This window comes from Chaetura pelagica, unplaced genomic scaffold, assembly GCF_000747805.2.
Source record: "Chaetura pelagica isolate M959 unplaced genomic scaffold, ChaPel_1.0 scaffold18, whole genome shotgun sequence".
NCBI classification, from domain to species: domain Eukaryota; kingdom Metazoa; phylum Chordata; class Aves; order Apodiformes; family Apodidae; genus Chaetura; species Chaetura pelagica.
The window spans coordinates 1,487,152-1,505,344 of NW_009954310.1; the positions used below are offsets into that span (position 1 = coordinate 1,487,152).

Here is an 18,193-nt window from a genome sequence, read left to right on the forward strand (position 1 = left end):
TATTACAAGATGCTTTAGTCAAAATGCTGTAGGTTATTAATCATAGCTTTGGGGTTTCTGACAGGATGTTTTGGTAAAATAAATCTATTTTAAGTGACTGTAATGAAATACTAACCCATTTTTGAAGGGCTTTTAAGATGTTTTTAAGAAGTTTCAGATCAAAGACTCTGTTAATGTAACCTCCATGCATTAAATATTTAGTACTTACTCAGTCACTTGAGCACTCAGGCATCTTGACATTGTAAAAGGGGGAGAGGGAAATGGAGTTTAAGTCAGTTTTGCACAGTGGGATTTTTCAGTTTTTATGTTAAAATCCCAGGCATGTAATTTTAATACAAAGGAGTCAATTCTTTTACAAGAGTATATACACCACCCATTAAAAGAATTCTTTATGCACCTGCATAGATGGGAGAATAAATCCTCTATAGAGTCATTTCATTAGAATCTGTGGTGCTGTGATTAACATCATGATTGAACATTATTCTGTCTCTGAGCTCTCCTGATGAATAAAACTAAACACACACACTTCTCTTCCAAAGCAACAAGGCACTTGCAAGGAGCATGGAAATTTAACAATGGCAACTACATTTGGGCAAGGTTATTTTAGATATTTGAATTATGTGACTATACGACATTTCCCATTTCTAGCATTCCTGAATTCTAACAGTTGCCCTTTACTGTTTCATTTCTTCCAAGAGAGACACTTGGAAGTCTTCAATACAGATCAGGATGAGACAAATAATCTGATTTTGGGACTTATTAAAATAGATGCCTTAAATTAATAAACTGAACATTATTATGAACTGGATATCTATTCTGGAGATGCAACACTGTACAGAAATTCTGAAAGTTCTCAAGCATCACCTTTCTTGTGAAAGTTCAGAGTGCAGTAGGAACTTGCATATGACTTCAAGCAGAATGAAGATGCTCCTGAGTACATTCCTTGGCTTACTCTCAGGGAGTTGTAGGCAAAATATTTAAAATTGTCTTTGAAACTATTGTAATGAACTATGTTAGTATCCAACTTCAGAACCAAAGTAAGTATTGCATATTTCAGTCTTATTTAACACAGATATGGTCACATTCAAGTTTTTTGATTCCACAGTTGTTCTAAGGCTCTTGTATTTCACAGTCTTTCATATTCTACAAAAAGGAAGAAATTTAGTTTCAAAATTACCAATGTATGGCCAAAAAAACAACAACAAAGAAACAAAAAAAAAAACAGTTCTGTACATGTAATTCTTCACAGACATTTTCCCAAGACTTACAGCGGGATTGAAGATGATTGAACCCTAATTTAAAGTTCAAAAAACTAAAACTGACCTCCAAAGTAATGCTAGCAATACATATTCCCAAATCTGTCAAGCATCAGCATTACGTGATCCTATTTGTCATAAGTGCCTTCTGAACATGGGCTGATCCATGACACTGGAACACAAACATCTCCTGAAAATACCTACACGTCTCTTACAGTAACTGGATGAAATAACCTATTTTTCTCCAAGATTGAGTCCAGTTTTTCCCTACTTTTACTCCTGGCCATGGCTCTGGAGCTCCTGTTTTCTCTGCCATATCAAATTACATGGACCCAAGGTGCTGGAAGATGCACAGTGGTTTTACAGGAAACAGGCATTTCTTCCTATATAACCTTAACATTTCTTATGCATGGGGGCCTCTGCATACCCACCACTATGAGAAACTCCCATTTATTAAATTAAATTCACAAAATACTTTGCTGAAGAAGGTACTATATCAGAACTGTTCTGCCTAAACAAATCCAGAACTGATTTACCTAACCAATAGTCAGAATGTATCTACAAGGTACTACTGAAGTAGTTCCTGTCTGTCTTCCTTTTTTCTTTAATACTGTTAGGAGTAGAGACCTGTGTTGAAATCATGTAATAAAATAATAAATCAAGATGATATAGGAAGAATTTAATTCTGTGGAAATAGAAGATTAAAGCCATTCTAGAAGTTAATTATGATCTGAAAACTAGCAAGAAGCCTAGAAAAATACACAGATAATTTCATAATTTGGTTAATTCAAAAACAACTTTAAGAAAAATTTTTGGATGTTACCAAGGACAGCCTTTGTTGTAATGAAATACAGCCCAGGAGAGGTCACATATCAGATCTCCTTGCACCACTGCCTCTGTAACAGACGTTGTACTCAGAAGGAAGGCAACTTTGATGGAGAGAGAGTAATGAGACTGTGACCAATGCTTCAGTGTAGGTGTCACGAGAAATGAAAGAAACAATGGAGTTAAGTTTTGATAATAGTGAAAAAGCCTTAAAGGGCCTTTGACAAATTTTATAGAAACTGAAAGAAATATTATGAAATTCTCAGTTTGACTACAGCACTTTGAGATGAAAGGGGGGGGAAAAAAAAAAAAAAAAGAAAAAAAAAAAAGGAGATGAGAAGTTTTCCAAAAACTAGCAACAAGAAATAGTTCAAATTGTCTCAACAGGAAATTTGAAAAGTATCACATAACATTTTTCCTCATAGAAATTCATGCCATCCTAGTAGATTTCATTTTACTATTAGCAGGTTTACATTCATAATGAATATGACCTTCTGAAAACAGGATACATCCATGTTATGCTTTTAAATGGAAAAAAAAAAAAAAAAGAAAAAAGAAAAAAAAAAGATTGGTATAACACAATTTTCTTCTATGTTAAAAGGAGAGAAAAAAAGACAATGGACATCTGAGAAGAGGAAATCTTGGCTATGTGTTATCCATTAACATAAGAATCGTTTTGCTCTTTTGGCAGTCAGGATCATTTGAGTAAACAACATACAATGAGTTTACTCAACTGTGACATGGTGAAAGTGCTTCCTAGAGAGTTTTAACTCAGACTGTCCCTGGAATAGAAGCTGTAATATTTCATATTCATGTTGGCTGCAAATAGGGGTGCAGATGGGTATTCCCAGTATACAGAACATATCATGAAACTTCTGTAAGGAATTCTATTAATCATCATTTTTCAAATACATTTGCTACCAGTGGTATACTGGTAAGTCAAGTGTGGTAAGGGTGATCTGCTGGTGTGTGATAAGTTCCAAAAGTTTATTATTATAACATATTACTTTTATGTAATAGACTGTGATCACTGCCTTATAATCATCATGGAGTATTTTTGAATCAAAGAAAGAAAATGTTCAAAGTCCATACACCTTTGTTATTTCTAGTATACTCCTGTGCAATAGCAATTCCCAGAGAAGCTTGATGTTCTGAATTGTCTGTTGGGGCGCATGGGCTCCCTGTTCTGTTAAAGACACATCTCTGACATATTCCAATAGCTTGTACAGTGTGTGCTGCTGTCAGGATGTATCCTACACCCTAACACATGGAGCAGTTTTCAAATTACATTCAGCAACTTCTGAAACTACTCAAAGAAGGTCTCTTTTCTGCACTAGTAGTTTCTGGATGTGAATCACCACAGTCCATGAATTTTGTAAACCTGTTGTTGTGATTCAGCATCATTGCAGATAAAGTGCATAATTTGTGACAGTGTGAAAGAAGACTTATCTGCATTTAAATATATATATATAGATATAAAACATGCTCACTCCCCAGGTTATTTAGGAAAGGGGATTAAGGAGTAACTACTCTATGATCAGCAGTTGCAGGACAGAACTTCCTTTCTGTCAAAGTTTTCAAATAAAGCATTTCAGGAAATCTGTGCCATTATTTGGAAAGTACAAATACACAAAACTAGGGTAGAAATAATTTCCAGAAGGCCATTCATTGCCCAGATCTTAAAAAAATATCATAAATACACTCCTTTTTAAGGAAAGGAAAGACACATGAGATCAGGAAAGGATTTTGACATGCAGTCCTCAATACTTCTACTAAAAGTGTGCTTGGCTCATACTGGAAATTTTTGAGATGTTTGGTAGGTATGCAGGAATCATCAGTTTAGTTTTCTTGATACTTGCTTGTTGTTCCATTCTGATATTGGCAGAAGAAAACACCCCTTGGTTGGTGTCCAGGAGCTTTGGAGTCTCTTCATTTTCCTTTTTTTCGTATTTAATTTTCTAACCAGCAGAGAGTGGCTCGCTTATTCTGTAATATTCATACCTTAATTAATTGTAGTCATAAAAGAAGACCAGTTCTTTAGAGGAAAAGTTTGTATTTACCTGTATTTCTCTAGGAAGATGAAATATCTGAGATTTCAGAGGCCACAGCTATTCTGCTTCATTATTGTCATAGCAACAAATGATCTTGAAGCACGGTATGCAACACCTATAGCCATTTGTAGTAAAGCTCTAGCTACTAACTTGTTTTCGTTAGTGACCAGAATAAAATTAGTCTCTGTGCTCTTTCAAATTTAATTGATAAACTGCAAAACAAATTGTTACAGTTAATAAAATTCTATTTCGCCATCTGTGTCCAGTAATGAGAAAATCTGAATTATAGGAATGAAAAAGAAAGAAGTTTTCTGCCAAACTGCTCAGTGCATCCCATCTCTTTGTCAGCATTAGATGGAATCTGTTGCAGTGTATTCCTCTCATTGGCTGTGATGGTTAATAGGAATTTCAGCCAACATGGCTATATAGGAATTCATTTTGACCATGAGGAATACGATATCTTTTTCTCTTTCTACAGGTCTGTGTAGTATGAGTCTACAATGTTATTAGGTCTGAGTGCATCCAAGTCTCATTTATGGGAGGACAATTTTGTTCAGCTTGCAGTGTTATTTGCTGTTACAAAACCTTATCTGTTTCTATAAAAGGAATCTAGAGGATATGTGCAGTTTTATTCCTAAAGCTCTGAAGGATTTAAAAATCAGCTGGAGCTGAAGGCAAATCTGCTGCTGCCACAATATCTCTCAAGGATGATTGCAACAGCAGAAAAGCACACCTTTGAAACACATATTCTTTTTTCCTGAGTTCACTTTCTGAGCAGTTTCTTCTCTGGAGAGTGAGGATATATTCTGCCTGGATTCTTCATAAAGATAAGGAGGGCACTACAATTAAAAGAAAATATATTTACAACCAAACTTTCCTAAGTTCTCTAAGACCCTTCAGTGTCATCAATTCCTATAAGAGGCACTGGTCCTCAAGCAGAATATACTAAAGTACTTTATGTTGATAACTTGATTGCTTAATGCATGCTAAGGATCTAGACCATTGCCTTAAACTTTAGTGGAAGAAAGACTACAGGGCAATATGTTGATTATGCATTTCCACTCACTGTAGACAAAGGAGATGCAATGATTTTCAGCATCCTGTTTGGAGTAGCAACACTATTCTTTTTCTGCCCATTACCTTTGAGATTTTGAAACACTCATTGTTTAGATTAATATCTATGTCCAGATCTAAGACAAATCTTGATATTGCCAAAATATCTCCTATTTTTCCAACACAGTACCATCAATCTCTGTTTCAGTCTTCATCTATTAATCTATAAAGTGCCCTTAATCAGTCATCTCTGACATTTCTATAAATTTTCCATCAGACATAACACTTTACTGGCCATTTTTCATTCTCAGGAGGCAAATAAGCTGCAGACCCGAGGTCTTGAATCACCTGAACTGCACAAAACATCAGATTCCCTTTCTCATTTCCTTGAACACCATGGACTAAACTTTGAAGAGCTCAGTAGTGACAAACAAGGTCTCCTTTCCAAAAGGTTCTAACTTCCTTTTGGTCTGTATCTACCAAAATTTGGGCTTCAATGGAGTTCTGAAAGAAGAAGTTGGTGCTTCAGGCTGGTCGCTTGGGCGTGGGAAGGCGCGGAGCCAGAGCCCGGGATCTGTCCATGGTCCTGGCAGCGGTTCTGCCGGGAGACGCCGCCCAAACTCCCTTCGTTTAGCCCGGCTGAGCTCACAAAATGAGCATCAACACCTTGGCCACACACTGCTCCTAAATATTCCAAGGTTCCTGCTATAGTCTCCTGCCTTATAAAACGGCACTACTACAGTCAGAAGAATGTAATAAACCTTAACACAGTGCAATATTTTGGAGGCTGTCAGAGCAAAAGTTGTAAAAACATTGGGTTGTCTTTAATGACAGGCATAAGATTTTCCCTCATTCCATGCTGCACAGCACTGCAGCTTTCATAAATATGGAGAAGAATAGCTAATATTTTAATTTTAAGCAACTTAGAATTTAAAAAGAAACAACACAACCAACCAACAACAGACCACACAACCTTTAACAACATGCAGCTTTTACTAAGGAATTAGGAAGCTGATTTAAAATATCATGATGGATATTAATGCACTATTATAATCCACCTTAATGCAGAAAATGTAAATGAAAAAAATATACAATATAAAATCCTGAAGTCTTTAGGTTTTAAGAAGTAAGTCTTCTTTAAATTTAACTAATTAAGGCTAAATACAAAATTGGATGCAATTAACAGGAAATGTTAATGTTATTTTTCAAATAGGAGAAAAATATTTCTACAATTGATTTTTTTTTTTCTGCATAGTTATGAAAATTCTTAAAATGGATTGTAGCTCTCCTTTGCCTTCCTTCATTTTACAATTATTAGAACAGCAGATGAGGCAGTTCAGAAAAACAGGCACTTTCTGTAGAAAGGTGTGTCTGCAATCTTAGGTAACTCTGAGGGAAAACTTTTGACTGTGGGCCTAGAGCTGAATTTTTCATTGAAAATGTCATGTAACCAAGACCTTTTCAATCTGTGTTCATTTTCTCAGATTGTTCTCTGCTGCCACAGTATGGTGCTCAGCTACTGTTTGAAAACATGAAAAACAGGATCTTTATCAGAGAATGCAGTTATTTTCATGTGCCAGTATGATTGGTTGCCATGTAAGATATCTTTTAAAGAGCATTAAAAAGGCTTAAACTGTATCTTTTACTTCCTAAGAAGTGAAAAAACTGTTTTCAGCTGAGTAACTACAGCTTTACAGTAAAAAGCTCCAGTCTCCTCATGTTATTTATATATTACTTTGTTTTCTAAACAAATATAAATACTTCTTTCAGTATTTGTGGGTAATAGCAACACTTCAACAGGAGTTGCCACTCTCTAGAATTGCATTTGTTCTTATTTTCCAAAATATTATGATCTTGTCAAATAAAATATGTTTGAATCTAACCTGATGTCTTAAAATTAGGATGGCACTAACCTCCCCTACATGTAAGTCTGATGTCCATCTTGATTGCACCATCCCTTGATTCAAAAATAATCTCCTAACAGTGCAGAAAAGTGAGGGCCACTAAACCCACACTGCAATCAAGAACAGATCACAGCCTACACACACTATCTCCCAGCTATGCATTCTAGAACCCATTAGGTTGTCATGAGCCCTAGTTCTCCTCTTCAAGTACCTGAAGATCAACAGAAGTCAACCAGCTTGGGCCACCTGAACTACTGTTCCTTAGTCAACATTATCTTATCATCTCATAAAAAAAAATCTTATTCCTTTATTTTGTCATTCCTATGTGATATAAAGATACACCCCATATTCCCTTTTGCCATGCAAGCTGAAGTCCTTTTACAGCCAGCTTTCAAAACTTCAGGACAACAGACAAAGTGTTACTGAACATGTGCATGGCAAAGGAAAGAGAACTGTCCTTGGGATCCAGGATTAGTATGGATTTTTTATGCAGAAGGCCTCAAGTGCACACCTTACTTTTATCCTACCAAAAAGACTGCTGAGCAATGGTGGGATTCCCTTTCACAGAGATATTTAACATATTTATAAGAGCTGCAGACAGGGTTGCAGAATTCATCACCTGAAACAGCCTCTCCAACTAGATGTAGGCAAGTGATGAAATATCCAAAAATGAGGTGACAGATCAAAAAATGCTTCCTTACTTAAAATTTTACCTCCTTCATTTGTTGAGTTACTTTGATATTATATATATTAGGTATATAATACTACAAGAGGAAAGATGAATCTGAAGGGAGAGTAAAGGAAGACACAGGCTCATGGTCTTCACACAGGTCTTAAAAATCTTGGCCAGTGGGAATTTTGTAATACTGGAAAGTTATCTGGAAACATATTTACTTCATTGTGAATTTCTTTGATTCGTACAGTACAAAGACTGAATGAAGTTTTTGGGAAAATCCATCGGCTACATATGACTACCAAGTAACTTATTTCCATATCCTACAACTCCGTAATTTAGCTCTCAGATTCAGTGGTATCAGTGTACCTGGTAAAGGTGAAAGGTTAGACAAGCAAGGCCCTGGGATCTTATTAAAACAAACATTTACAAAAACCTGAAAAATAAGTCAACCAATAGCCAAATCCATCTACATTCATATAAAACTGAAAACCCCATTAGTCCTCTTTACTTTGTTAGAAGTATGTTTGCCTGGAAAGACTGAGAGTCCAGGCTTAAAGTCTAGGATTTATTGTTATTAATTTTATTTTCTGTAGACAAGTTATTAGAGTGGTAGTGCAAGGTAACGGCAAAATATAAGGGCAGGAGGACTTGATCTTGCAAAGTGTTGATCATTCTTACCTTGGAGCTTAAAGGCAATTTTACACATATTTAACTTAATGCCTTGAACTGTGCCAGTGACTTCAACAGCACTGTTTAACATGCTTAAGTCTAAATCTATGCTTAAGTGTTTTGCTGGATCAGAGCCACAATGCTCAGTTTACGGAAATTATGTGAACAAGATTTTGCCTAAGGTATTTAGAGATGTTAATGTATTATACTTATATTACATAGCTAGTATAAAGCTAAATCAATAAAAAGTTCTTTCTTTGGTTAAATTAAAAGGCATAAATCTGGGCTAAGCAGATTGTAAAGCAGGCAGAGAAGACTTCAATACCAAGGTCTTAGCCCTGCAGGTAATGTGGGCCAGACTGACCACCTTCTGGGTCTACAATCAAAGAATACAGATGAAAATACAACTCCAGCTCCACAGATGCATGACACAGTCACTGCTCAGGAGATCTAAATAGAAACCAACTCAAACACAGTCAAAATCCCAGCAGAGTCAATGCAGTAAAGCGCTACGGGGCAAATGCAGCTAATAGCTCCACATAGCACAATTTCCCCTACATGCAAGTACATTCAGCATCACTATCAACGTGGTAATTATTGCTTAATGCTGTGCTAGAAAAAAGAGAAAACACATTTCTGTGAATGGAAGTGAAAGAAGGATGAATGTATTCTAGTGTTTTCACTGCTTTCTAAGGGCCATACATACCTATCAAAAGATATCCTTCAGGGCAATGAGGTAAATCTTAGGACCAAGAAAAGCATTCCATTGGTGTATACACAGGAACCTGAGCATGGAATGATATTAATTAGCTGTTCTGTGTTATTTCTCAAGCAGCAACCAAAAAATTAGTTCTAGCGAGCAAGACACTAAAATCAGAGAGTAAAATGGGTGCTCCCTGTTCCCAACAACTAAAGTCAGCTGCCCAGATCTAAGGGTTGAAGTGACTGTGTAGACAAAACCAGTTCCTTTCCTATTGGGATTGCAGCTATCATGCAGACCTGAATGAGACTCAACCAAGCAGTAGAAAGTGCTGAGAACAGGAAGAAGTAAAATCTGCCTCTTACCTGAAGTTTAGCACTGCCATGAAACAAGGATTTAAACCCTGAAATATCTTCCTGCACTTGGATATTCAGGCAGGTCAGGAAAACTGAGCAGATCATTAATGTTTTTAATCTAGACTAAAGCCTGGACAAAGCACATAACATACCTAGGAGATAAGGACAGAGAAGACAGGTCATAAACCAGGATATGAAGTTACATGAAATGGTACTGAAATAGGGGTATTGAGTGTACAGAAGAGAACATGACTACTTTGTGCAGTTCCAGTATTTAAAAGACCTAACAGCTATTTCGGATGTTCCCTTCATGACTCAAAGAGATAAGGGGAGAGAATGTGAAAGAACAAAGCAGATTAAGTAACATAAGAGCAGCAATCAATGCTAGAGTTTCTTTCTTGTAGTTAGCTTAGGAAAGTATAAACTAAACAGCAAGAAAAAGCAAAGTTAGATTTGAGGCAAAGAAAGGGCAAACAAGATGAAGGACAAGTGTGGAGTGAAGGTGAGATGAAAAGCCAGACATAGAAACTGAAGAGCTCTGAAGTACAAGGCCAACTTGCACAGCTACAGAAGGTCCAAGAAAACTTTCAGAAAAGTCACTGACTTTGCAAAAGTTTCCCCATGTGGCTATAGGACCTATACATGAAAACAGTTTGTATAGACCAACGCCACCACATTTAACTCTTTTACTGTCATTCCTTTCATGAGGTTTTCTTCTTAAATAGATCATAACAGCTTTTCTGCAGGTGATTTCTTAACTCAATGGATTCTTTATACTCAAAGCTTCTTTTTTGTGAAGTTTCAAGCATATTTTTTTTTCTGAGAAAATGGATATTAGCAGTTTTAAAATGTGAGCTCGAGACTTGAACTCTTCTTCCTAATTTAAGACTTTTTTTACTCATAGATAGATAAACAATTTACACAAATCTCAGAAATTATTTTACTATATGAAACAACCTCTTTCTGAAGCTTGAGAAATAACCAGTTTTTACATTAAATAACCTTGCATGTTATAAGTTGTAAATTATTATTCTATTGAGTTTGTTTTTTTCTAAAACTATATATTGCTGCCAACTCAAACCAAAGTATTTCTTGTTTTTACCAGGAACAGTTGCATATATCCTACAGACAGATGGCAACTTTCAACAGCAACAGAGCTTTGCCTATCTTTCCTTGTCTATGATTCTCACAAGCCAGTTTATTTCCCAGAACTTCCTTTAAATCAGAACAAAAAAAATTCTCCCTAAAACTGATGGTATAGAATAGTTTTGTGATCTTCTTCATGTTATTTATATAATTTCCCTGGTAGCACACTGTGCTATTATATACTACGTGTCGTATTTTATTTCAGAAAGAACTGTTGGTGGTGTTATTTTTAGGTCCTACCCTCCTTCTGCTGATATCCAACCCAGCTAAGAAAATAGCTGTAGGAACATTTAAAATCTCACGCACAGTTCTGGGACAATATTCATGTTATGAGTGCTATGGGAACTGCAAGACTATGTGAGTAAATAGATACATCACTGAATAGAGAACATTGCCTTAGCATACATGTAGATGCACTTTTACATTTTAGAGAATGAGAAGTTTGGTTTACTTTTTATTTTTAAGCATTGTTTCTGTGGCCTTTTTCAAACAAAGTAAATTGCCACAAATTGCATTTAGGTGACATTTCAGCCTAGTTGCAGTCAGATCCATTGGAAAGCACAGGATCTGATACCAAAATTATTTCAAAAGTATGGTACTTCACACTGAAGCCTGGCACTTCTATTTTTTTCAAAGACAAAGAGTATACTTTTCTTTCTTAGAACTGTTATTACTTAACCTAATGCTGAATGCAGAAATGGGAAATTTAACCTTAGAAAAATTGTCTATTTTCTTTGCTTCATGGTTTAAAACTGTCATAACTGAGCAGTTAAAAATGGACCAGTAGGTATCAGTAGAACTGATCAACAATTTTTACAGGGGTACTCAGCCATTTAGATGGCAAAGAAGGGACATTGATCAATGAACTAGCAACGTGACACCTGATGTGCAGTTTCACTGTCCTAGGGAGTCATTCTGATCTCTCTGATAACAGCATGAACCAGGAGTAATTTCATAAATCAAAGGCACACACTAAAGTTGTTTGGAGTCAGAATAAAGCACCTTGTGTTCCAATCTGTTCCAGTATCTCATGTCTGACTTAAGAGATTGGCTCACTAACAGAGTTCTACATTAGACATATTGCCTTCTTGTTTTAAAATATAGATGGTTAATATTTAATTTAACAGAATTCCATATCCCAGAGTCTCTGTGCACTGTGGAAGTGCCTTTGAGGCTTGTGGCTGCATGTGCAGTTGCAGTTCTCCTCGAGTGGAAGTTAGAAGCACTATTGCCTAATGGGGTGAAAGGACAGATCTGTCTCCAACTACTCTTGGTCTTTTTTGAGTGAGTAATGAAAACATTGCCAAGCCCATGATCATTTGTTAAGTGGACTGTAGGAGTTGAGCTGGGTCTCCAAAACTTGTTTAGTTTATTATTTCTGATGTTGAAATACTAGCAGAGGTTCGGGTCTCATCAATTGTTCACACAGTTCAAGTATGCACAGCTCATTTAGACAATCACCTTCAACTGACAACACAATCAAAAATTTTGCCAACTCTGTAACATTGTTCATAATGCTGCACAGAGCTGTTGCTGCACATGAGACTGTACAAGTACCATAGATTAGGTACTGCAAATGTAAATTGAGCCTGTCTTAACGTTTTCACAGAAATATAACAATTATTTTTCTTTATATTATGCTGTGCAATACTGTGTAATATATGCCGAGATGAGACACACATAAATAAGATGCAAAAAACTCCTAGTTTCACAATATTAAAAAGTCCTCACAGATTTTGAACTTATGATCTGTTGGGACAAGCCATAGAAAGTCTGAGGTTACTCAAGGCCAACAGTGACAGAATGAAAATGGCAGTTTAAATGATACCTGGGTGACCATCATTACTATCTTGCAGGAGAGACTATTTTCAAGACCATTTGGCACATCTAGAATGTGGAATAGCTCTCTGAAGTAAAGAATATAGACATTAAAAGGTCAAAAATAGAACAGCTAAGTTATCCATTCACACTGGCAATGGAAACCTTTGCTATTTGGCTCTGAACCACTTTGCTGTTCTGCATCCTAATGGCAATTACATGTCCCTTACTGATATTTCACTTTCAATTTCCATAGAATTAGTGAAAGTATTTAAGGAGTTAATGGAGGCATAGTACTTTCTTTAGAGAAAATATCAAATTAGACTAGATATGAGATTGCCTTGAAAACATTGCATGCAGCAAAATGTGCACTCAGAAGGCCTTCAGGATTAATCATCTAAGCATGGTTTCTTGTGACTTGCATTTTATTGTCCCATGACAAAGAAAAATAAACAAAGATCTGTGGTGAGATTCTGTTGTCTCCAAGAGGCCCAGTCCAAAATTTTGTAACCCAGGAGAAGTGAAATTATTTCAAACCATTCTCCATCCTCACTATCACAAACTGCTGAAGGGAGCTGTTAAATTCCCCTGAAATGAACCACAGTGTATTGGTGGCCACCCAGCAGCTCGACAGATTCTCTGCAGCCTTCTCCACCTTGCTATCCTGCCTCAGCCCTGGGCCCTGCAGGAGGACTTTAGAGTTTATCCTCAGATGGCTTCTTTAAGTTACCTTTCACCATGTGCACCAGGGGTATTGTCCCTTTGCCAAGAATAGAGCTTTTAAGGGCCTCTTTATGCCAACCTGATTCCTCTTATCTTACATAAGGGGCCAGAGGAGGGCTGGAGCTTGCTTTCTTAGCTCTAAATCTATCCTATATGGCACGCAATCCTCTAAAGTACAAGCAGCTTCTGTTTTGATGAGGCACTGTGCAGTGAAGATGGAAGGATCCTGATTTTCACCATTTAAAGATGCATGATAGCAACAAAGCTCTATGTTAAAATATTTAACTTGCAGAGAACTTATGGAAATTGTCTATTCAAGCTCAGCAAAGACATTAAATTACCAAGCTGTTCTAGGACAGTTGTGTGTGGAGAAAAGCCAGAAATGTTCTGAGATTGTAATGTTAGTAACAAAGATTACAGAATGAGCCTGATTCAGGAGGTTTTTATACAGATCAGCATAGTAAGCTGCAAAATGTTACCATATCAATTTCTGCAAAACATACCCTGTGTATACATATAGATATAAAATCAGGACTTCTACACAGCACATTTCCTGCCACATTTTGAATGGCATCTGTTTGTTTAGTTTGATGAAATATGAAAAATAATACTTAGCAACTACTGGTAACATGATGTTAACAACATTTAAGAGTATAGCTCTCTCTGTCAAAATGTAGATAGAAGACAAATCCTTCCATCTCAGTGTTTTAATCACTCAGATCAGGGTTTTGATGAATATGCAAATGTGACTGTTTATACACTATTTTCAGAGTGAAAGAAAACAAATTCAGTTTCATTATAGAATTAATGACAGCTCTGTCTTCCCAGATTAATAATTAAAATCCTACACACATTAAAATGATAGTGCTTCTTCCTCCCGCCCTCTGAAGATTTGACTCTACTGTTTTTTTGATACCCCTTTCCCTTATAATTTTTTGTCCTTCTAATTGGAATGATTAATAATTAATATCAGTTCCAGGATATGTAATAGTCATACCTTCAGAACAAGAAATGTACTCAATCAACAAAAGGGTTAAAAAAAAAAAATCTTTCTTTGTTTAAATCTGTTTTTACTCTTCACCATAAGTTAATTTTTTCCTCCAAGTTTTATGCCACCATAGGGATCTCAACAGCCTGCTCTAATGCTGGAAGCCTTTTATTTATTTCAGTGCAAGCTATACATACAATTTCATCTGATTTTCACAATATATGCTGGGATTCTTTTTAAAGCCCCAACTGGGATCAGCAGCCTTCACAGATAGGAATCACAGCTTTCTTCTCCAGATACACACACACTACAAGCTTAGACTAAATCAAATCTCAGAGAAAAGACTAAGAATGTGGGATAAGTGCACTCTAAAGTCTGAAAAAGCAAAAGGGAAAAAAAAAAACAAAAACAACCCAAGATTTTAGCTATTATTTTTAATCTGATGATTTCTGAGTTGGTATCGGAGTGGTTGAGTCATGTTTTCCTAATCCTCAGGGTCAGCAAAATTTCAAAGAGAAGTTATAGCAAAGTAAGGACATCAGCCTTACCATTAGCCCTCCTTCCTGCGCCAAAGTTATCGCATTTCACATTCATCTGGCTACTAGGATCTATACTGAGGCCACTTAACCCCCTTTAATTTAATTTAATTCTACCAAAGCAGGCATTTTAAGCCTAAATAAAATAGCCAGCTTGTGTATAATTTGCATTACTTTATCAGAAAAGCTACATTCTAGTTCAAAAGAGACATAATTCCTTCTGAAAAGAAAAGCTCTTCAAGAAATACAAATGGACAGAGTACTCCAAAAAACACATTTCTCCAATAAAGCTGTTTCAGTTTCATCCTTTAATGTCTCTAGAGGTGAACTGATCCTGTATGGGAATTTAGTATTGTCTTGAGTATCAAGAAGGAAATACTTTATGTGAGATTACATTAGCATTTGTCTATATTTCACCATGCAGGTAGGCTACCTCATGTGTCATTGATAGCAGTAAAACAAATACGTGTGTGTGTGTATTTTAGCAGGGATGATGAATTATATACTTTACAAGCATTTAAGGGTAGACATTCATAATGAAGCCTGCTAGGCTAGTTGGCAAGCATGCCTATTACTTACCACACTGAGTCCCAGCAATTCCCTGCGAAAGTAGTCCATGCTCCTCCTTTGGAGGTTGTCAAGGTAGTGCTGAAGGCGAGTATAGGTGTAGGGGTAGCAGTAAGCAAATTGGTAAGTGTCATCCTCACGGTCAAAGCAAAAAGCAAATGACATGACATAGTTCTTCCTGTGGTCTGGGCAGCGATAGTAATATACATTTTTCGAGGGTATTCTTTGCCTAAAAAACAAAACCAACATATGCATACATTGATATAGATATACATTGATGTAAGAAAACTGAACAAAAAAGCTATGTGAGATTCACAGTTCCTCTAAAACAAATGAAATATAATAGCATGAACAGTTTGGCAGCTGAGGAGCAGGTCCCAGAGCCTGCATTCCGGAGCACTCCTGCAGACAACCTCCAGCACCAGGGCCCAGCCACGATACAGCTCCTCTGCCAGGCACCCATATCCACAGGGACTGCAGGTCCCCCCAAGCTGGCAGGGTAGCTGTGGCAGGGAAGAGCATCACACAGCCAGAGAAACCACCTCCCAGGAAACAAAAAGGCTACACAGGCAGTTAAGCCATCCACTACTTCTCTGGTGTGGTCTCATCCACTGCATGGGATTCATTCTGTAGTGTGGCTACATCCTTTCATATGGCTCTAATCACCACCTCCAAGACAAGGCATAATTAATGAAGGAATGTCAGTACACAGCAACATCGACTGATCTGTTACAGAAATTCAGGACATCTTTACATTTTTATTATCCTAATAATCAGGGGATATATCAATAGCTAGCCAAGTAATGGAGAAAAATGTATGTTCTCTAGGGGAAAAAAAATAAACACCACAAAAAACCCCAACAACAACAACAAAAAAAACCACAGGTATGGAAAATGACCTGGTCCTAAACTAGAAAGAAAAGGAGAAAAGGGTATTTGGTCATGTTCCAAATTGGATTGCTGCCCTCCTCCAGAGTTCTGGCTTAGTGCTGTCAAGATAAAAATGAATATACATGATGGTAAATAATTATAATAGAGACATTTATGTCATTGTTATCAAGCTCATCTCTGTCCAAGGAATAACAAATACCTGCCTAACATCTTTCATCCAACTTCAATTATTCTGTTATTTCTCAACAGAAATCAGTAACATTCATGTTCTATGGACTAGAGATGCTCAGTATTACTGTTTGTACTGTTTCTTAATTTTGTAGATGGATTTGCTGGCTTTATTTAGGCAGAAGATTCTCTAGTCATGCCATGCCCTTGTAATTTGATGTAACTAACTTACCAGTCATGTTTGGCAACAAAACACTATGGTCTTGCAGACTCTAACTGATTCAATTACAGAAAATTATAAACAGGTCTCATCTAATGATTGGAGCAGATCTCAGCTAAACTAGAATCATGGTGAGGGAAAGCATAATAAGATTTACAGACATAGCAGTAGTAATGTGCCTTTTGTAATAGTTCCGAGAAGCTGGTCTACTGCAGAGCATCAGTTTTGGCCTTTCATTGCTAATATGAAATAAAGGACAAAACCCCCTCATTATGCAGAAGTATGTGTTTGCCAATTAGCAGCAGTTAAGGACTCTGATCAGCAAGACTCAGAAGCTACAAAGAGAAAGAGAAAGGAATTGAGATGTTCTTGAAAAAGCACAATAAAGAGCCAATGATGCAGTTAATTAGACTTGAAATAAGAATTTATTTGCCCCTTTTATTGCCCTGGTTCTTCAACATTCAGGGATTCCAGAATTTACTTTAGTATTTTTTATTAAATAAGGCACTTGCTTATTCCTAGGATCTGAAAATGATTTTTAAGCCACAAACACGGAGGACAGAAAAACAATTATATTTATTTTATTTATTTATTTTTTTACAAGGATCAGTAGGGGGAAAATGCCACCAGCCATTGGCATTCAGCTCCCTAACCTAATAGGTTTCTCCAGTATTTTAACATATTTCTATCATTCGCCCTTACTCTGGAGTGCTATAGGACATCCTTCATTTGGTCTCAAATCAAGCAGATGATATAGCAGTGGGTAAATGTATTCTAGCTCCCAGTCCTCAAACCCTAATGCAAGTTTAAACAGTATGTTGCTAAGTTGTTGAACTTTATTTGTTTCCAGATTAACATGGGAGAAATAATAAAGGACAAGCCTCGCTTTATGCTATAAAAATTTCATGTAAAATGAGACCAATAGGAGGAAATTCAGGATTTTAGAAAGGCTAATGCTAATTGAAATTCATCTGCTGATAGTTAATGTTTAAATGACATATAGTTCTCCTTGGTTCAATAACTTTCTACTTTTAAGCAAGTTGAAGACAACTTTGTTAATGTATTAAAGGCACTTTTGATATTTCATTCCCTTTCTCCTTCATTATAGAAGCTAAGCATCTGTTTTATTATCCACTTTGACACATCACTTTATGGCTACATTTGGCTATTATGGCTAATCTTGATGTCTAGGACATCTGGTATTGACATTTCACTATCTGGTGTCTGACACAACAGCAGAAACCATCCTCAGTTCCTAGGTTTAAATTCAGCCTCTCAGGGCAGAAAGTGCCCAAATTCTTAATTCAAACCATATCTTCCAAAAACAATTATAATAGTACTCCTGTCAGTGTTAATCTATTTTTATCTCTCCTAGCACTTTGTCACTGCTAATCTGTTTGTGAGTCATATAGAGAAGAGAGTTAGTGTTTAGATACCAACAACACATCTTTACACACAGGAGCCTAATCAGATTGAGATCTTATCAGGGAATTAAAGAAAAAAAAAAAAAAAAAAGGAAAAGAAAGAAAAAAATAGGAAGAAAAAAGAAAGAAAAGAGACATAGTGTTAGATATCACCAACTGAGTTTTTGATAACAAAAAGACATTGCTCAGTTCTTGAATTAACCTTTGTGTCCTAGATGCACT

The 18,193-nt window shown here is 36.4% G+C and overlaps 1 protein-coding gene across 1 annotated transcript in view; it reads right to left on the reverse strand.

Annotated features, from left to right (window-relative positions):
• The window catches only part of AGBL4 (ATP/GTP binding protein-like 4), a gene marked incomplete at its 5' end in the record, with an annotated part of 892,811 nt that overhangs the window by 538,762 nt on the left and 335,856 nt on the right, over window positions 1-18,193 (reverse strand). Inside the window, one exon of the mRNA XM_010004032.1 lies at window positions 15,281-15,497. Within this exon, the coding sequence (XP_010002334.1) occupies window positions 15,281-15,497 (217 nt within the window). The remainder of the gene's footprint in view (window positions 1-15,280; window positions 15,498-18,193) is intronic.